The sequence below is a fragment of the Salvelinus alpinus genome, chromosome 4 (assembly GCF_045679555.1).
Source record: "Salvelinus alpinus chromosome 4, SLU_Salpinus.1, whole genome shotgun sequence".
NCBI classification, from domain to species: Eukaryota; Metazoa; Chordata; class Actinopteri; order Salmoniformes; family Salmonidae; genus Salvelinus; species Salvelinus alpinus.
Window position 1 is genome coordinate 4,364,278 of NC_092089.1, and position 21,916 is coordinate 4,386,193.

Below are 21,916 nucleotides of genomic sequence, written 5' to 3' on the forward strand. Positions count from 1 at the left end.
TCGGAGGTTTTATTTGATATTTTATCAACAAAAACATACAGATACAAACGACGACATCATCACCCACTATCTCCCATCATCTACATCACTCCTCCCCAGACCCACTATCTCCCATCATCTACATCACTCCTCCCCAGACCCACTATCTCCCATCATCTACATCACTCTTCCCCAGACCCACTATCTCCCATCAGCTACATCACTCCTCCCCAGTCCCCCTATCTCCCATCAACTACATCACTCCTCCCCAGACCCCCTATCTCCCATCATCTACATCACTCCTCCCCAGACCCACTATCTCCCATCAACTACATCACTCCTCCCCAGACCCCCTATCTCCCATCATCTACAGCACTCCTCCCCAGTCCCACTATCTCCCATCAACTACATCACTCCTCCCCAGACCCCCTATCTCCCATCATCTACAGCACTCCTCCCCAGTCCCACTATCTCCCATCATCTACATCACTCCTCCCCAGACCCACTATCTCCCATCAACTACATCACTCCTCCCCAGACCCCCTATCTCCCATCATCTACATCACTCCTCCCCAGACCCACTATCTCCCATCATCTACAGCACTCCTCCCCAGTCCCACTATCCCCCATCATCTACAGCACTCCTCCCCAGTCCCACTATCTCCCATCATCTACATCACTCCTCCCCAGACCCACTATCTCCCATCATCTACAGCACTCCTCCCCAGTCCCACTATCTCCCATCATCTACAGCACTCCTCCCCAGACCCACTATCTCCCATCAACTACATCACTCCTCCCCAGACCCCCTATCTCCCATCATCTACATCACTCCTCCCCAGACCCACTATCTCCCATCATCTATATCACTCCTCCCCAGACCCCCCATCTCCCATCAACTACATCACTCCTCCCCAGTCCCCCTATCTCCCATCAACTACATCACTCCTCCCCAGACCCACTATCCCCCACCCCTATATCACTCCTCCCCAGACCCACTATCTCCCACCCCTATCAACTACATCACTCCTCCCCAGACCCACTATCTCCCATCATTTACATCACTCCTCCCCAGACCCCCTATCTCCCATCAACTACATCACTCCTCCCCAGACCCACTATCTCCCATCATCTACATCACTCCTCCCCAGACCCACTATCCCCCACCCCTATATCACTCCTCCCCAGACCCACTATCTCCCACCCCTATCAACTACATCACTCCTCCCCAGACCCACTATCTCCCATCATTTACATCACTCCTCCCCAGACCCACTATCTCCCATCAACTACATCACTCCTGCCCAGACCCACTATCTCCCATCAACTACATCACTCCTGCCCAGACCCACTATCTCCCATCAACTACATCACTCCTGCCCAGACCCCCTATCTCCCATCAACTACATCACTCCTCCCCAGACCCACTATCTCCCATCAACTACATCACTCCTCCCCAGACCCACTATCCTCCCCTATCTCCAGCGTCTGTATCACTTTCCACCACATGGCCTCAAACGGCACCATTTTGTTTCTCTCCATCACCCACAAACGTTACATTTTTTGATAGCATTTGACCTTTCCGTTGCGTGAACAACAGAGGTTGATTTACATTTTTTAGGTATACGTTTAAAAAAAAAAAGATAATTGATGAGGAAAGTATTGTCCAGCCCATGGGGTCTCTCACTGCATCCTCATATGTATCCTCACTGCATCCTCATATGTATCCTCACTGCATCCTCATATGTATCCTCACTGCATCCTCATATGTATCCTCACTGCATCCTCATATGTATCCTCACTGCATCCTCATATGTATCCTCACATCTCACTGCATCCTCATATTCCATGTCCTGATATATGCAGACAGACACATTTAAAGTAAATTAACATTATAATACCTCTGACAGCCGTCTTTCCATCTCCGCCCATAACTTTTGGACTTTATAACATTCCCGAGAAGACGTGAATCATTGAGTCATTGGGTAGCTTTACCCTTCGGACACGACTCTGCCGTTGTGCTGTAGAATTTGTGAATTTTTGTCTCTTGTATAATACATTCTAAACATTACATTTATACTGGGTGAAGCGTACATTCTCATTAACTGTCATCTGTTTAGTTATGTTCCATCATTCCCTCCATTTTGTGCCAATATCAGTTATTTTTAGACCTTGTTTCCGGTAGTTTATATTGTGATCTGAGAGATAGTCAGTTGGATCGGCTCTCTGCAGGGTTTTTGTATAGCGGACCTCTATCTGAATATCATTTTCTGACTCAAATAGGATTCCCTTCAAGATGGCTCTGATGTCCGAAATATTTAAAAAAATCGAAATTCTCTGATATAAAACGTTTTAAGTTGGATGTACAGTATTTGGAAAATATCTACCGTTGGTCAGTCCAAAATTGCTGTTTTTAAATGCAGGTCATGGAAATAAATGTATTTCCTGTTATCAAGTCATTTAGGGTTTTTCCGATGCCTTTAGTTTTCCCATGTGGACCAATTGATCAGTGGATTGTGAGAAGCTATCCAAGGATTGTTCCAGAAGGTTTTTCTCGGGAGGGATATTGGTTCTTCTAGAATACGTTTCATTTTCTTCTGTATTGTTGACAGTGTTCAACCAGTGAGGAGATAATCAACCACACACTTAACCAGGAAGTGGTTGATGTTCTCAGGTTTATCCTGTGAACATAGACACGTATAAATATTCTGGGGTTGAGCATCTTCCACCGTTGTTCCTCTTTGGTGTATTTAAACTATAAAGAAGTGTTTCATGACGGTGCAGTTTGAAACAACCGGTCAGAGTTTGATGTATTTTACACGAGGATGTTGAATTAAAACAGACCCAGTTTGCACAATGTTGTCAGGTCTTTTCTGATTGGGATAACCGCTCTCCTTTGATTTACTGAGAACAGATACAAAGCCACATAAAACCCCGTCCCAGTGAAGTCCTCTTTTTGTTGTCCAGCCTTTTCAAACTTTCTTTAGGATCAACAGAGAATTTGTCCAACCAGTGAAGAGATAATCAACCACACAGAGAAATTTCTAATTCTGATGACTGTCCTGGTTTGATGCATATTTGTTAAAATGGTCTCATTGGGGGGGATAGCGGAGTTGATTCTCTAGAGGTTATTATTGAATCATATATCGTCCTCTTGTGTATAACATTTACATTACATTTAAGTCATTTAGCAGACGCTCTTATCCAGAGCGACTTACAAATTGGTGCATTCACCTTATGACATCCAGTGGAACAACCACTTTACAATAGTGCATCTAACTCTAAGGGGGGGGGGGGGGGTTAGAAGGATTACTTTATCCTATCCTAGGTATTCCTTAAAGAGGTGGGGTTTCAGGTGTCTCCGGAAGGTGGTGATTGACTCCGCTGTCCTGGCGTCGTGAGGGAGTTTGTTCCACCATTGGGGGGCCAGAGCAGCGAACAGTTTTGACTGGGCTGAGCGGGAACTGTACTTCCTCAGTGGTAGGGAGGCGAGCAGGCCAGAGGTGGATGAACGCAGTGCCCTTGTTTGGGTGTAGGGCCTGATCAGAGCCTGGAGGTACTGAGGTGCCGTTCCCCTCACAGCTCCGTAGGCAAGCACCATGGTCTTGTAGCGGATGCGAGCTTCAACTGGAAGCCAGTGGAGAGAGCGGAGGAGCGGGGTGACGTGAGAGAACTTGGGAAGGTTGAACACCAGACGGGCTGCGGCGTTCTGGATGAGTTGTAGGGGTTTAATGGCACAGGCAGGGAGCCCAGCCAACAGCGAGTTGCAGTAATCCAGACGGGAGATGACAGGTGCCTGGATTAGGACCTGCGCCGCTTCCTGTGTGAGGCAGGGTCGTACTCTGCGGATGTTGTAGAGCATGAACCTACAGGAACGGGCCACCGCCTTGATGTTAGTTGAGAACGACAGGGTGTTGTCCAGGATCACGCCAAGGTTCTTAGCGCTCTGGGAGGAGGACACAATGGAGTTGTCAACCGTGATGGCGAGATCATGGAACGGGCAGTCCTTCCCCGGGAGGAAGAGCAGCTCCGTCTTGCCGAGGTTCAGCTTGAGGTGGTGATCCGTCATCCACACTGATATGTCTGCCAGACATGCAGAGATGCGATTCGCCACCTGGTCATCAGAAGGGGGAAAGGAGAAGATTAATTGTGTGTCGTCTGCATAGCAATGATAGGAGAGACCATGTGAGGTTATGACAGAGCCAAGTGACTTGGTGTATAGCGAGAATAGGAGAGGGCCTAGAACAGAGCCCTGGGGGACACCAGTGGTGAGAGCACGTGGTGAGGAGACAGATTCTCGCCACGCCACCTGGTAGGAGCGACCTGTCAGGTAGGACGCAATCCAAGCGTGGGCCGCGCCGGAGATGCCCAACTCGGAGAGGGTGGAGAGGAGGATCTGATGGTTCACAGTATCGAAGGCAGCCGATAGGTCTAGAAGGATGAGAGCAGAGGAGAGAGAGTTAGCTTTAGCAGTGCGGAGCGCCTCCGTGATACAGAGAAGAGCAGTCTCAGTTGAATGACTAGTCTTGAAACCTGACTGATTTGGATCAAGAAGGTCATTCTGAGAGAGATAGCGGGAGAGCTGGCCAAGGACGGCACGTTCAAGAGTTTTGGAGAGAAAAGAAAGAAGGGATACTGGTCTGTAGTTGTTGACATCGGAGGGATCGAGTGTAGGTTTTTTCAGAAGGGGTGCAACTCTCGCTCTCTTGAAGACGGAAGGGACGTAGGCAGCGGTCAGGGATGAGTTGATGAGCGAGGTGAGGTAAGGGAGAAGGTCTCCGGAAATGGTCTGGAGAAGAGAGGAGGGGATAGGGTCAAGCGGGCAGGTTGTTGGGCGGCCGGCCGTCACAAGACGCGAGATTTCATCTGGAGAGAGAGGGGAGAAAGAGGTCAGAGCACAGGGTAGGGCAGTGTGAGCAGAACCAGCGGTGTCGTTTGACTTAGCAAACGAGGATCGGATGTCGTCGACCTTCTTTTCAAAATGGTTGACGAAGTCATCTGCAGAGAGGGAGGAGGGGGGGGGAGGGGGAGGAGGATTCAGGAGGGAGGAGAAGGTGGCAAAGAGCTTCCTAGGGTTAGAGGCAGATGCTTGGAATTTAGAGTGGTAGAAAGTGGCTTTAGCAGCAGAGACAGAAGAGGAAAATGTAGAGAGGAGGGAGTGAAAGGATGCCAGGTCCGCAGGGAGGCGAGTTTTCCTCCATTTCCGCTCGGCTGCCCGGAGCCCTGTTCTGTGAGCTCGCAATGAGTCGTCGAGCCACGGAGCGGGAGGGGAGGACCGAGCCGGCCTGGAGGATAGGGGACATAGAGAGTCAAAGGATGCAGAAAGGGAGGAGAGGAGGGTTGAGGAGGCAGAATCAGGAGATAGGTTGGAGAAGGTTTGAGCAGAGGGAAGAGATGATAGGATGGAAGAGGAGAGAGTAGCGGGGGAGAGAGAGCGAAGGTTGGGACGGCGCGATACCATCCGAGTAGGGGCAGTGTGGGAAGTGTTGGATGAGAGCGAGAGGGAAAAGGATACAAGGTAGTGGTCGGAGACTTGGAGGGGAGTTGCAATGAGGTTAGTGGAAGAACAGCATCTAGTAAAGATGAGGTCGAGCGTATTGCCTGCCTTGTGAGTAGGGGGGGAAGGTGAGAGGGTGAGGTCAAAAGAGGAGAGGAGTGGAAAGAAGGAGGCAGAGAGGAATGAGTCAAAGGTAGACGTGGGGAGGTTAAAGTCGCCCAGAACTGTGAGAGGTGAGCCGTCCTCAGGAAAGGAGCTTATCAAGGCATCAAGCTCATTGATGAACTCTCCGAGGGAACCTGGAGGGCGATAAATGATAAGGATGTTAAGCTTGAAAGGGCTGGTAACTGTGACAGCATGGAATTCAAAGGAGGCGATAGACAGATGGGTAAGGGGAGAAAGAGAGAATGACCACTTGGGAGAGATGAGGATCCCGGTGCCACCACCCCGCTGACCAGAAGCTCTCGGGGTGTGCGAGAACACGTGGGCGGACGAAGAGAGAGCAGTAGGAGTAGCAGTGTTATCTGTGGTGATCCATGTTTCCGTCAGTGCCAAGAAGTCGAGGGACCCGAGGGAGGCATAGGCTGAGATGAACTCTGCCTTGTTGGCCGCAGATCGGCAGTTCCAGAGGCTACCGGAGACCTGGAACTCCACGTGGGTCGTGCGCGCTGGGACCACCAGATTAGGGTGGCCGCGGCCACGCGGTGTGGAGCGTTTGTATGGTCTGTGCAGAGAGGAGAGAACAGGGATAGACAGACACATAGTTGACAGGCTACAGAAGAGGCTACGCTAATGCAAAGGAGATTGGAATGACAAGTGGACTATACGTCTCGAATGTTCAGAAAGTTAAGCTTACGTAGCAAGAATCTTATTGACTAAAATGATTAAAATGATACAGTACTGCTGAAGTAGGCTAGCTGGCAGTGGCTGCGTTGTTGACTTTGTAGGCTAGCTGGCAGTGGCTGCGTTGTTGACACTACACTAATCAAGTCGTTCCGTTGAGTGTAATAGTTTCTACAGTGCTGCTATTCGGGGGCTAGCTGGCTAGCTAGCAGTGTTGATTACGTTACGTTGCGTTAAAAGAACGACAATAGCTGGCTAGCTAACCTAGAAAATCGCTCTAGACTACACAATTATCTTTGATACAAAGACCACGAACCTTCATTGAGAAGACTCTTTATGCTGTCTGAGAGGATATCACCAGAGCAACAATCATCGAAGCATTTGGGAACTTCACAGAATCTATTGGAACAAAACCATTTCCTGTGTTCAAAAACCTAATTTGCTTCATTTATCTATAGTTAGATATGATATTAGCTGATGTGGACTAGTCTTCTAGAGTTAGATCTGATGTGGACTATTCTTCTATAGTTAGATCTGATGTGGACTAGTCTTCTACAGTTAGATCTGATGTGGACTAGTCTTCTACAGTTAGATCTGATGTGGACTAGTCTTCTACAGTTAGATCTGATGTGGACTAGTCTTCTACAGTTAGATCTGATATTAGCTGATGTGGACTAGTCTTCTACAGTTAGATCTGATGTGGACTAGTCTTCTACAGTTAGATCTGATGTGGACTAGTCTTCTACAGTTAGATCTGATGTGGACTAGTCTTCTACAGTTAGATCTGATGTGGACTAGTCTTCTACAGTTAGATCTGGTGTGGACTAGTCTTCTACAGTTAGATCTGATATTAGCTGATGTGGACTAGTCTTCTACAGTTAGATCTGATATTAGCTGATGTGGACTAGTCTTCTACAGTTAGATCTGATGTGGACTAGTCTTTTACATTTACATTTACATTTAAGTCATTTAGCAGACGCTCTTATCCAGAGCGACTTACAAATTGGTGCATTCACCTTATGACATCCAGTGGAACAGCCACTTTACAATAGTGCATCTAAATCTTTTAAGGGGGGGGGGGGGGGGGGGGTGAGAAGGATTACTTTATCCTATCCTAGGTATTCCTTAAAGAGGTGGGGTTTCAGGTGTCTCCGGAAGGTGGTGATTGACTCCGCTGTCCTGGCGTCGTGAGGGAGTTTGTTCCACCATTGGGGGGCCAGAGCAGCGAACAGTTTTGACTGTCTTCTACAGTTAGATCTGATGTGGACTAGTCTTCTACAGTTAGATCTGATGTGGACTAGTCTTCTCCAGGTAGATCTGATATTAGCTGATGTGGACTAGTCTTCTCCAGTTCAGTAGTTAATACAGTCAATACAGAGGGATTCCTGTGTTGTATGTAATCGTAGCTCAGAGTCAAGATATTTAGAGTTGGGCCAACTTTTATAATGTTGTAATTCTAGACATTCAGATACATATCATTGTTTAAATATTCCCCATGTAATGTTAACGGGGAGCTAATATGGCCGCCATAGAATGTTGTCGTGTTACGTAAACGCATCATAACGCAGAAACCTCAATGTCCCAACTACTTGTCTCTGGCCTCCCTGTTATTAGTGAGTAGTTGCATCCTATTGAAACCAACAAAACATGAGACTTGGAAAAAGACGACACGACATCCAACATTCGAGCAGAAAACTTGCAGATTTAATTCTTGCTTTTTAAAAGTTGACAAAAAAAAAACTAAATCATGTGTTTAAAAAAAAAACTACAAGTTCACTAAATACAGGACACCAATACAAAATCTACAAAATCCAAACGAGTACAAACATTTTGTTCGACAGATCATTTTACAGTATAAATTTATACAATACTGTTTCGTGTTTATTTGGCACATGACCACATGATGCCATGGTTAATTTATTTCTTACAGAAATGTTACACCTGACAGCTAAAAACAAGATAGAAATACAATAAAAAGCCATTCCAATGTGAAAATCATTGCAGTAGTTGTGATTCTCAGTTATTTTAAAATGTACTTTTTTTTTTTTTTTTTACAAAACAGCAGTTATTAAAAAAACATTCCAAGATTTGTCCGATGAACAGTAAGCCAACTGAAACCACTGATCTGGGGCCTCAGTTACATTCTATTAACAGGAGATGGAAGGGTCAGTTCAATGGGTTCCTGACTGGTATAACTGATCTGGGGCCTGAGTTACATTCCATTAACAGGAGATGGAAGGGTCAGTTCAATGGGTTCCTGACTGGTATAACTGATCTGGGGCCTGAAGCAGGACTGAACGCTAGGGGGGGGGGGGAAGAGGAGAACGCCTGTGAGCTCTGAGAGGATGTATGTACTGTATATACACTGTATGTTACATACTCTGTGTGTGTGTGTCTGTACATTTGTCACTACATGATCAAAAGTATGTGGACACCTGCTAGTCAAACGTCTCATTCCAAAATCATGGGTGTTAATATGGAGTTGGTTTCCCCCATTTTGCTGCTATAACAGCCTCCACTCTTCTGGGAAGGCTTTCCACTAGATGTTGGAACATTGCTGCTGGACTTGTTTCCATTAAGCCACGAGAGCATTAGTGAGGTCAGGCACTGATGTTGGGCGATTAGGCCTGGCTCGCAGTCGGCGTTCCAATTCATCCCAAAGGTGTTCGATGGAGTTGAGGTCAGGGCGCCGTGCAGGCCAGTCAAGTTCTTCCACACCGATCTCGTCAAACAATTTCTGTATGGACCTCGCTTTGTGCATAGGCGCATTGTCAGGCTGAAACAGGAAAGGGCCTTTCCCAAACTCTTGCCACGAAGTTGGAAGCACAGAATCGTCTAGAACGTCATTGTATGCTGTAGTGTTAAGATTTCCCTTCACTGGAACTAAGGGGCCCGAACCATGAAAAACAGCCCCAGACCATTATTCATCCTCCACCAAACCTTACAGTTTGCACTATGCATTAGGGCAGGTAGCGTTCTCCTGGCATCCGCCAAACCCCGATTTGTTCATCGGACTGCCAGATGGTGAAGCGTGATTCATCGCTCCAGAGAACACGTTTCCACTGCTCCAGAGTCCAATGGCGGTGAGCTTTACACCACTCCAGCTGACGCTTGGCATTGTGCATGGTGATCTGAGGCTTGTGTGCGGCTGCTCGGCCATGGAAACCCATTTCATGAAGGTCCCAACCAACAGTTCTTGTGCTGACGTTGCTTACCAGAGGCAGTCTGGAACTCGGTAGCGAGTGTTACAACCGAGGACAGATGATTTTTACGCGCTTCAGCACTCGGTGGTCCCGTTCTGTGAGCTTGTGTGGCCTACCACTTCGTGGCTGAGCCGTTGTTGCTCCTAGACGTTTCACTTCACAATGACAGCACTTACAGTTGACCGGGGCAACTCAGATTTTTGACAAACTGACTTGTTGGAAAGGTGGCATCCTATGACGGTGTTGAAAGTCACTGAGCTCTTCAGTAAGGTACATTCTATTGTCAGTGTTTGTCTATGGAGATTACATTGCTGTGTGCTCGATTTTATACACCTGTCAGGAACAGTGTTGCTGAAATAGACAAATCCACTAATTTGAAGGGGTGTCCACATACTTTTGTAATATATCACACACACACAGTTGAAGTCGGAAGTTTACATACACTTAGGTTGGAATCATTAAAACTTGTTTTTCAACCACTCCACAAATGTCTTGTTGACAAACTATAGTTTTGGCAAGTCGATTAGGACATCTACTTTGTGCATGACACATGTAATTTTTTCAACAATTGTTTACAGACAGATTATTTCACTTAAAATTCACTGTATCACAATTCCAGTGGGTCAGAAGATTACATACACTAAGTTGACTGTGCCTTTAAACAGCTTGGAAAATTCCAGAAAATGATGTCATGGCTTTAGAAGCTTCTGATAGGCTAATTGACATAATTTGAGTCAATTGGAGGTGTACCTGTGGATGTATTTCAAGGCCTACCTTCAAACTCAGTGCCTCTTTGACATCATGGGAACATCAAAATAAATCAGCCAAGACCTCAGAAAATAAATTGTAGACCTCCACAAGTCTGGTTCATTCTTGAGAGCAATTTCCAAATGCCTGAAGGTACCACGTTCATCTGTATAGAACATTTGTGAGCAGAACTGAGAAAGCGTGTGCAAGCAAGGAGGTCTACAATCCTAAATCAGTTACACCAGCTCTGTCAGGAGGAATGGGCCAAAATTCACCCAACTTACTGTGGGAAGCTTGTGGAAGGCTACCTGAAACGTTTGACCCAAGTTAAACAATTTAAAGGCAATGCTACCAAATACTAATTGAGTGTATGTAAACTTCTGACCCACTGGGAATGTGATGAAAGAAATAAAAGCTGAAATAAATCATTCTCTCTACTATTATTCTGACATTTCACATTCTTAAAATAAAGTGGTGATCCTAACTGACCTAAGACAGGGAATTATTACTTGGATTAAATGTCAGGAATTGTGAAAAACTGAGTTTAAATGAATTTGGCTAAGGTGTATGTAAACTTCCGACTTCAACTGTGTGTATAGATATATAGAGAGAGATAGATATATACCTATCTATATCACACACAGTGCATTTGGAAAGTATTCAGACCCCTTCACTTTTTCTACATTTTGTTACGTTACAGCCTTACTCTAAAATGGACACAATACTCCATAATGACATCACAATACTCCATAATGACATCACAATACTCCATAATGACATCACAATACTCCATAATGACATCACAATACTCCATAATGACATCACAATACTCCATAATGACATCACAATACCCCATAATGACAAAGCGAAAACAGGTTTTTCAAAATGTTTGCACATTTATTTACAACAAAAACAGCACTTATTTAGATAATTATTCAGACCCTTTGCTATGAGACTCGAAACTGAGTTCAGGTGCATCCTGTTTCCATTGATCATCCTTGAGATGTTTCTACAACTTGATTAGAGTCCACCTGTGGTAAATTCACGATTGGACATGATTTGGAAAGGCACACACCTGTCTATATAAGGTCCCACAGTTGACAGTGCACGTCAGAGCAAAAACCAAGCCATGAGGTCTGTAGTGCTCCGAGACAGGATTGGGTCGAGGTACAGATCTGGGGAAGGGTACCAAAAAATGTCTGCAGCGTTGAAGGTCCCCAAGAACACAGTGGCCTCCATCATTCATAAACGGAAGATGTTTGGAACCACCAATACTTCCTAGAGCTGGCTGCCCGGCCAAACTGAGCAATCGGGGGAGAAGAGCTCCAGAGTTCCTCTGTGGAGATGGGAGAACCTTCCAGAAGGACAACCATCTCTGCAGCACTTCACCAATCAGGTCTTTATGGTGGAGTGGCCAGATGGAAGCCACCCCTCAGTAAAAGGCACATGACAGCCAGCTTGGAGTTTGCCAAAAGGCACCTAAAGGACTCTCAGACAATGAGAAATAAGATTCTCTGGTCTGATGAAACCAAGATTGAACTCTTTGGCCTGAAAGCCAAGCGTCACGTCTGGAAGAAACCTGCCACCATCCCTACGGTGAAGCATGGTGGTGGCAGCATCATGCTGTGGGGATGTTTTTCAGTGGCAGGGACTGGGAGACTAGTCAGGATCGAGGCAAAGATGAACAGAGCAAAGTACAGAGAGATCCTTGATGAAAACCTGCTCCAGAGCGCACAGGACCTCAGACTGGGGCAAAGGTTCACCTTCCAACAGGACAACAACCCTAAGCACACAGCCAAGACAACGCAGGAGTGGCTTTGGGACAAGTCCTTGACTAGGTCAGCGAGAGCCTGGACTTGAACCCGATCGAACATCTATGGAGACCTGAAAATAGCTGAGCAGCAACGCTCCCCATCCAACCTGACAGAGCTTGAGAGGATCTGAAGAGAAGAATGGGAGAAACTCCCCAAATACAGGTGTGCCAAGCTTGTAGCGTCATACCCAAGAAGACTCGAGGCTGTAATCGCTGCCAAAGGTGCTTCAACAAAGTACTGAGTGAAGGGTCTGAATACAGTTTTAAAAATGTCTAAAAACCTGTTTTTGCTTTGTCACCATGGGGTTGCTATGGGGTTGTGTTGTCGCTATGGGGTTGTGCTGTCACTATGGGGTTGCTATGGGGTTGTGTTGTCGCTATGGGGTTGTGCTGTCACTATGGGGTTGCTATGGGGTTGTGTTGTCACTATGGGGTTGCTATGGGGTTGTGTTGTCACTATGGGGTTGCTATGGGGTTTTGCTGTCACTATGGGGTTGCTATGGGGTTGTGTTGTCACTATGGGGTTGCTATGGGGTTGTGCTGTCGCTAGGGGGTATTGTGTGTGTGTATATATATAACTCAGGGCCAGATCCTTGTTATGGGGTTGGTTGTGGTTGAATATAACAGGGTCGGTTGTGGTTGAATATAACAGGGTCGGTTGTGGTTGAATATAACAGGGTCGGTTGTGGTTGAATATAACAGGGTCGGTTGTGGTTGAATATAACAGGGTCGGTTGTGGTTGAATATAACAGGGTCGGTTGTGGTTGAATATAACAGGGTCGGTTGTGGTTGAATATAACAGGGTCGGTTGTGGTTGAATATAACAGGGTCGGTTGAATATAACAGGGTCGGTTGTGGTTGAATATAACAGGGTTGGTTGTGGTTGAATATAACAGGGTCGGTTGTGGTTGAATATAACAGGGTCGGTTGTGGTTGAATATAACAGGGTCGGTTGTGGTTGAATATAACAGGGTAGGTTGTGGTTGAATATAACAGGGTTGGTTGTGGTTGAATATAACAGGGTCGGTTGTGGTTGAATATAACAGGGTCGGTTGTGGTTGAATATAACAGGGTCGGTTGTGGTTGAATATAACAGGGTCGGTTGTGGTTGAATATAACAGGGTCGGTTGTGGTTGAATATAACAGGGTCGGTTGTGGTTGAATATAACAGGGTCGGTTGTGGTTGAATATAACAGGGTCGGTTGAATATAACAGGGTCGGTTGTGGTTGAATATAACAGGGTCGGTTGTGGTTGAATATAACAGGGTTGGTTGTGGTTGAATATAACAGGGTTGGTTGTGGTTGAATATAACAGGGTCGGTTGTGGTTGAATATAACAGGGTCGGTTGTGGTTGAATATAACAGGGTTGGTTGTGGTTGAATATAACAGGGTCGGTTGAATATAACAGGGTCGGTTGAATATAACAGGGTCGGTTGTGGTTGAATATAACAAGGTCGGTTGTGGTTGAATATAACAGGGTTGGTTGTGGTTGAATATAACAGGGTTGGTTGAATATAACAGGGTTGGTTATGGTTGAACATAACTAAGACACCACAACATATCTGTAAAGGTACTGTACCCCATTCAACAGGGCAGATCTGTGGTGGTCTATGGTCATTGGCCAGTGGCAGGGCTTGAGCTGGTCATAGGAGCTGCTCTCTCTCTACAAAAGCTTCGCTGCTGTCGAGAAACCAGAGGAAACAGTTGGTTATCCGTAATAACACAGTGACTTTCACAACATCAGTGGGCGGGGAGGCCACAAGCTAGTCAATCACCACTGAAAACCATCAGCACATGAACACACACACATGCACCGTACGTACAGGAACCTGTTCCAAAACAAACCCCCCCCCCAGATTGAAACACGTGTTTAACATGCGCCAGTTAAAACATCCACAATGTGACGTTGTTTCTCTTCACAACAGTAGATGAGAAACACAACAGAATTGCTTCATATCCTTTAAACAACTTCTATGGAAACGCAGCTCATTACATTTGTTCTGTAACCATTTCTACTTCCTGGAGGAGGAGGAGGGGGTCTCGTTTAACTTATTAACAGCCCATAAGGCTGTGAACAAATGTCTCGAAGGCTCTGCTTAAGGATCATTCTAACATTTTAAATTTGAAATGCAATTTACCATTTTAAAGTCTTTTAAACATTTTCTTTTCTATAAAACACATATATTTAAGAGAAACATGTCAAAAATAACCATGTAGTTAACATCAATAACCACATTATCTGTGACAGGAAGTGTCCCAAAGGGCACCCTATATAGTGCACTACTGCAGACCACAGGGACCAGAGCCCTATGGGTCCTGGTCTAAAGTAGTGCACTATATAGGGTGCCCTTTGGGACACGTCCCTGGGGACAGTCCTCATCCTTTATTTCACTAGAGGTACTTCCAACCATGACTAAAGGCCTTTAACAGTATCTGCATAGTACTATATGGAGACCCCAATCTTTAACTGGAGTCTGAAAAATACCAGCACAAATATTAATTCAAAATAGTACAACTTAACACAAGTGTATCAAGCCTGAAAAACACATCCAACACATCCACATTCTAACAGTAAAATAACTCAGTTCTCTTTCCATCCATGGGACAAATATCACAACCTTTCTCTCTCTCATTCCCTCTCTCTCTCTCATTCCCTCTCTCTCTCTCATTCCCTCCCTCTCTCTCCCTCCCTCTCTCTCTCTCATTCCCTCTCTCTCTCTCATTCCCTCTCTCTCTCATTCCCTCTCTCTCTCTCATTCCCTCCCTCTCTCTCCCTCCCTCTCTCTCTCTCATTCCCTCTCTCTCTCTCATTCCCTCCCTCTCTCTCCCTCCCTCTCTCTCTCATTCCCTCTCTCTCTCCCTCCCTCTCTCTCTCTCATTCCCTCTCTCTCTCTCATTCCCTCTCTCTCTCATTCCCTCTCTCTCTCTCATTCCCTCTCTCTCTCTCATTCCCTCTCTCTCTCAAACGGTTTACGATACACAAGAGCTAGGAGGACCTAGTTGAGGGCAGTGGGTGTGTCCAGAACACTGACAACCAAACAGAGAGTCCAGTTGACAGCCTTAAAACAGGACGGGATACGTCTCAAACGGCATCCTATTCCCCATGTAGTGCACTACTGCAGACCAGGGCCCTATTCCCCATGTAGTGCACTACTGCAGACCAGAGCCCTATTCCCTATGTAGTGCACTACTGCAGACCAGGGCCCTATTCCCTATGTAGTGCACTACTGCAGACCAGAGCCTACAGGGCTTAAAGTTCTGCAATACAGAGAAAATGGGTGTGATTTGGGATGTAAACCCCTAGGACTTATCAAATACATGGCGAGTGGACTGGATCACATGACTGGGATCACGAGAGATCAAATACATGGCAAGTGGACTGGATCACATCGTGACTGGGATCACGAGAGCCTGGAGATGTTGTCAGGTTGGGAGTGGTCAGAGAGGAGGAGGGAGGAGTCTGGAGAACATGGCTGCCTCTCATTGGCCCCGTTGTCTTCAGTGTCATCATTTGAAGGCATGGCTTTTCTTCTTCATCAGTTTGCGCCAAAGGTGGAGGGGGGAGGGGCTATTTGGATTCACCCAATAAGAACTGGAAATAGAATAACAAAGACTGGTTAGTGGAGGTAACAGACTGGTTAGTGGAGGTAACAGACTGGTTGGTGGAGGTAACAGACTGGTTGGTGGAGGTAACAGACTGGTTGGTGGAGGTAACAGACTGGTTGGTGGAGGTAACAGACTGGTTGGTGGAGGTAACAGACTGGTTAGTGGAGGTTAGTGGAGGTAACAGACTGGTTAGTGGACGTAACAGACTGGTTAGTGGAGGTAACAGACTGGTTAGTGGAGGTAACAGACTGGTTAGTGGAGGTAACAGACTGGTTAGTGGAGGTAACAGACTGGTTAGTGGAGGTAACAGACTGGTTAGTGGAGGTAACAGACTGGTTAGTGGAGGTAACAGACTGGTTAGTGGAGGTAACAGACTGGTTGGTGGACGTAACAGACTGGTTAGTGGAGGTAACAGACTGGTTAGTGGAGGTAACAGACTGGTTAGTGGAGGTAACAGACTGGTTAGTGGAGGTAACAGACTGGTTAGTGGAGGTAACAGACTGGTTAGTGGACGTAACAGACTGGTTAGTGGAGGTAACAGACTGGTTAGTGGAGGTAACAGACTGGTTAGTGGAGGTAACAGACTGGTTAGTGGACGTAACAGACTGGTTAGTGGAGGTAACAGACTGGTTGGTGGAGGTAACATACTGGTTGGTGGAGGTAACATACTGGTTGGTGGAGGTAACAGACTGGTTAGTGGAGGTAACAGACTGGTTAGTGGAGGTAATAGACTGGTTAGTGGAGGTAACAGACTGGTTGGTGGACGTAACAGACTGGTTGGTGGAGGTAACAGACTGGTTGGTGGAGGTAACAGACTGGTTGGTGGAGGTAACAGACTGGTTGGTGGAGGTAACAGACTGGTTAGTGGAGGTTAGTGGAGGTAACAGACTGGTTAGTGGAGGTTAGTGGAGGTAACAGACTGGTTAGTGGAGGTTAGTGGACGTAACAGACTGGTTAGTGGAGGTAACAGACTGGTTAGTGGAGGTAACAGACTGGTTAGTGGAGGTAACAGACTGGTTAGTGGAGGTAACAGACTGGTTAGTGGAGGTAACAGATTGGTTAGTGGAGCTAACAGATTGGTTAGTGGAGCTAACAGACTGGTTAGTGGAGGTAACAGACTGGTTAGTGGAGGTAACAGACTGGTTAGTGGAGGTAACAGACTGGTTAGTGGAGGTAACAGACTGGTTAGTGGAGGTAACAGATTGGTTAGTGGAGGTAACAGACTGGTTAGTGGAGGTAACAGACTGGTTAGTGGAGGTAACAGACTGGTTAGTGGAGGTAACAGACTGGTTGGTGGACGTAACAGACTGGTTAGTGGAGGTAACAGACTGGTTAGTGGAGGTAACAGACTGGTTAGTGGACGTAACAGACTGGTTAGTGGAGGTAACAGACTGGTTAGTGGACGTAACAGACTGGTTAGTGGAGGTAACAGACTGGTTAGTGGAGGTAACAGACTGGTTAGTGGAGGTAACAGACTGGTTAGTGGAGGTAACAGACTGGTTAGTGGAGGTAACAGACTGGTTAGTGGACGTAACAGACTGGTTAGTGGAGGTAACAGACTGGTTAGTGGAGGTAACATACTGGTTGGTGGAGGTAACATACTGGTTGGTGGAGGTAACAGACTGGTTAGTGGAGGTAACAGACTGGTTAGTGGAGGTAACAGACTGGTTAGTGGAGGTAACAGACTGGTTAGTGGACGTAACAGACTGGTTAGTGGAGGTAACAGACCGGTTAGTGGAGGTAACAGACCGGTTAGTGGAGGTAACAGACCGGTTAGTGGAGGTAACAGACCGGTTAGTGGAGGTAACAGACCGGTTAGTGGAGGTAACAGACCGGTTAGTGGAGGTAACAGACCGGTTAGTGGAGGTAACAGACCGGTTAGTGGAGGTAACAGACCGGTTAGTGGAGGTAACAGACCGGTTAGTGGAGGTAACAGACTGGTTAGTGGAGGTAACAGACTGGTTAGTGGAGGTCGGTGGAGAAAACAGACTGGTTAGTGGAGGTCGGTGGACGTAACAGACTGGTTAGTGGAGGTCGGTGGAGGTAACAGACTGGTTAGTGGAGGTCGGTGGACGTAACAGACTGGTTAGTGGAGGTCGGTGGACGTAACAGACTGGTTAGTGGAGGTTAGTGGAGGTAACAGACTGGTTAGTGGAGGTTAGTGGAGGTAACAGACTGGTTAGTGGAGGTAACAGACTGGTTAGTGGAGGTAACAGACTGGTTAGTGGAGGTAACAGACTGGTTAGTGGAGGTAACAGACTGGTTAGTGGAGGTAACAGACTGGTTAGTGGAGGTAACAGACTGGTTAGTGGAGGTTGGTGGACGTTACAGACTGGTTAGTGGAGGTAACAGACTGGTTAGTGGAGGTAACAGACTGGTTAGTGGAGGTAACAGACTGGTTAGTGGAGAATGGTGGACGTAACAGACTGGTTAGTGGAGGTAACAGACTGGTTAGTGGAGGTAACAGACTGGTTAGTGGAGGTTGGTGGACGTAACAGACTGGTTAGTGGAGGTAACAGACTGGTTAGTGGAGGTTGGTGGACGTAACAGACTGGTTAGTGGAGGTAACAGACTGGTTGGTGGAGGTAACAGACTGGTTAGTGGAGGTAACAGACTGGTTAGTGGAGGTAACAGACTGGTTAGTGGAGGTAACAGACTAGTTGGTGGAGGTAACAGACTGGTTAGTGGAGGTTGGTGGACGTAACAGACTGGTTAGTGGACGTAACAGACTGGTTAGTGGAGGTTGGTGGACGTAACAGACTGGTTGGTGGACGTAACAGACTGGTTAGTGGAGGTAACAGACTGGTTAGTGGAGGTCGGTGGAGGTAACAGACTGGTTAGTGGAGGTAACAGACTGGTTGATGGAGGTAACAGACTGGTTAGTGGAGGTCGGTGGAGGTAACAGACTGGTTAGTGGAGGTAACAGACTGGTTAGTGGAGGTAACAGACTGGTTAGTGGAGGTAACAGACTGGTTAGTGGAGGTGGTGGACGTAACAGACTGGTTAGTGGACGTAACACACTGGTTAGTGGAGGTAACAGACTGGTTAGTGGAGGTTGGTGGAGGTAACAGACTGGTTAGTGGAGGTTGGTGGAGGTAACAGACTGGTTAGTGGAGGTTGGTGGAGGTAACAGACTGGTTAGTGGACGTAACACACTGGTTAGTGGAGGTAACAGACTGGTTAGTGGAGGTAACAGACTGGTTAGTGGAGGTAACAGACTGGTTAGTGGAGGTAACAGACTGGTTGGTGGAGGTTGGTGGAGGTAACAGACTGGTTAGTGGAGGTAACAGACTGGTTAGTGGAGGTCGGTGGACGTAACAGACTGGTTAGTGGAGGTAACAGACTGGTTAGTGGAGGTAACAGACTGGTTAGTGGAGGTAACAGACTGGTTAGTGGACGTAACAGACTGGTTAGTGGACGTAACAGACTGGTTAGTGGACGTAACAGACTGGTTAGTGGAGGTAACAGACTGGTTAGTGGAGGTAACAGACTGGTTAGTGGAGGTAACAGACTGGTTAGTGGAGGTCGGTGGACGTAACAGACTGGTTAGTGAGCCACTCTATTCCCGTTTCAGATAATCAGTCTTCTCTCTATTAATCAGGTACTACAAAGCAACCGTGTTCGATCTCACACTCGGGGTGAGACATCGACAGGAATGAAACAGGAAACCTAAATGAATAGAGTGTAGCCTTACCTTGTCTTGACCCCCAAAGTCGGGTGGTTTAGAACTGTCCAGCGCTGCTGGGGTCACACTGTAACAGACGCACGATGGAGGGGTCACTTTTAGCCCCTTTAATGAACTCTTCCAGAGACAGTTTACCTGGAGAAACACAACAACAGGAGACAGTCAGGTTATATTAACGTTTGACTTCTCTAGGATAGGGGGCAGCATTTTCACGTTTGGATGAAAAGCATACCCAAATTCAACTACCAGCTACTCATCCCCAGAATATAAGATATGCATATTATTAGTAGATTTGGATAGAAAACACTCTGAAGTTTCTAAATCATGTCTGTGAGTATAACATAACTTATTTAGCAGGCGAAACCCCGAGGACAAACCATTTAGATTTTGTTTTGTGGTCACTCTCTTTTCAATGAGATTTCATTGGGAATACAGAATTCTAAGGGACCTTCGTGCAGTTCCTACCGCTTCCACTGGATGTCAACAGTCTTTAGAAATTGGTTGAGGGTTTTTCCTTTGTGTAATGAAGAAGTAGCCCTGTTCAGAACGAGGGTCGAGTGAAGTGTACTGTTTGTTTGAGGCGCGTAACCAGAAAGCATGCTACAGTTTGTTTTAATCCTGTTTTGAACACAGATCATCCCGTCTTCAATTTTAATCGATTATTTACTTGAAAAAATACCTAAAGTTGTATTACAAAAGTAGTTTGAAATGTTTTGGCAAAGTTTACAGGTAACCTTTGAGATATTTTGTAGCCACGTTGAGCAAGCTGGAACCGGTGTGGCTCTGGATCAAACGCGCCAAATAAATGGACATTTTGGATATATATCGACGGAATTAATCGAACAAAATGACCATTTGTGATGTTTATGGGACATATTGGAGTGTCAACAACAGAAGCTCGTCAAAGGTAAGGCATGAATTATATTTTTTATTTCTGCGTTTTGTGTCGCGCCTGCAGGGTTGAAATATGCTTCTCTGTCTTTGTTTACTGTTGTGCTATACTCAGATAATAGCATCGTTTGCTTTCGCCAAAAAGCCCATTTGAATTCTGACATGTTGGCTGGATTCACAACCAGTGTCGCTTTAATTTGGTATCTTTCATGTGTGATTTAATGAAAGTTTGATTTTTATAGTAATTTATTAGAATATGGTGCGCTGCATTTTCTCCGGCTTTTGGCCGAGTGAGACAGTAGCGTCCCGCCTAAACTCAGATTTTTGGATATAAATATGAACTTTACCGAACAAAACATACATGTATTGTGTAACATGAAGTCCTATGAGTGTCATCTGATGAAGATCATCAAAGGTTAGTGATTAATTTTATCTCTATTTCTGCTTTTTGTTACTCCGCTCTTTGGCTGGAAAAATGGCTGTGTTTTTCTGTGGCTATGTACTGACCTAACATAATCGCAAGGTGTGCTTTCGCCGTAAATCCTTTTTGAAGTCAGACACTGTGGCTGGATTAACGAGAAGTTTATCTTTAAAATGGTGTATAATACTTGTATGTTTGAGGAATTTTAATTATGAGATTTCTGTTGTTTTGAATTTGGCGCCCTGCAATTTCACTGGCTGTTGGTTAGGTGGGACGCTACCGTCCCACATATCCCAGATAAGTTAATGAACTCTTCCAGAAGTATACCCTATACCCTATACCCTATACCCTAACACTCCCACTATCGGCTGCCACTGTAGGCTGTACTGTGTTGTAGGTGGATGAGATGAGACCTACCGTCTCTGTTGGTGTCCATCTGTCTGAAGATCTTCTCTGTTCTCTTCTCTGGAGTAGACTCGTCCTCTGGCATCTTCATCACAGACGACACCATCTTATAGATCGCCTGGAGAATAACACACACAGACACCATCTTATAGATCGCCTGGAGAATAAAACACAGACACCATCTTATAGATCGCCTGGAGAATAAACACACAGACACCATCTTATAGATCGCCTGGAGAATAAACACACAGACACCATCTTATAGATCTCCTGGAGAATAAACACACAGACACCATCTTATAGATCTCCTGGAGAATAAACACACAGACACCATCTTATAGATCTCCTGGAGAATAAAACACACACACAGACACTGGTCTGGGGGTAGGAACTAGGACTGGTCTGGGGGTAGGACTAGGACTGGTCTGGGGGTAGGAACTAGGACTGGTCTGGGGGTAGGAACTAGGACTGGTCTGGGGGTAGGAACTAGGACTGGTTGAGGGTAGGAACTAGGACTGGTCTGGGAGTAGGAACTAGGACTGGTCTGGGGGTAGGAACTAGGACTGGTCTGGGGGTAGGAACTAGGACTGGTCTGGGGGTAGGAACTAGGACTGGTCTGGGGGTAGGAACTAGGACTGGTTGAGGGGTAGGAACTAGGACTGGTCGGGGGTAGGAACTAGGACTGGTCTGGGGGTAGGAACTAGGACTGGTCTGGGGGTAGGAACTAGGACTGGTCTGGGGGTAGGAACTAGGACTGGTCTGGGGGTAGGAACTAGGACTGGTCTGGGGGTAGGAACTAGGACTGGTCTGGGGGTAGGAACTAGG

At 46.3% G+C, this 21,916-nt stretch overlaps 1 protein-coding gene across 2 annotated transcripts in view; it reads right to left on the reverse strand.

Moving 5' to 3' along the window:
- Positions 1 to 8,001: 8,001 nt before the first annotated feature.
- LOC139572784 (neurocalcin-delta A) overlaps positions 8,002 to 21,916 on the reverse strand; it is an 83,870-nt gene continuing 69,955 nt past the window's right edge. For both annotated transcript variants that reach the window (XM_071395554.1, XM_071395553.1), the window contains exons 3-5: positions 21,104 to 21,209; positions 19,384 to 19,509; positions 8,002 to 15,675 (exon numbers count right to left, since the gene is read on the reverse strand). In XM_071395554.1, coding sequence (XP_071251655.1) covers positions 19,412 to 19,509; positions 21,104 to 21,209 — 204 coding nt within the window. In that variant the 3' untranslated portion in view covers positions 8,002 to 15,675; positions 19,384 to 19,411. The remainder of the gene's footprint in view (positions 15,676 to 19,383; positions 19,510 to 21,103; positions 21,210 to 21,916) is intronic.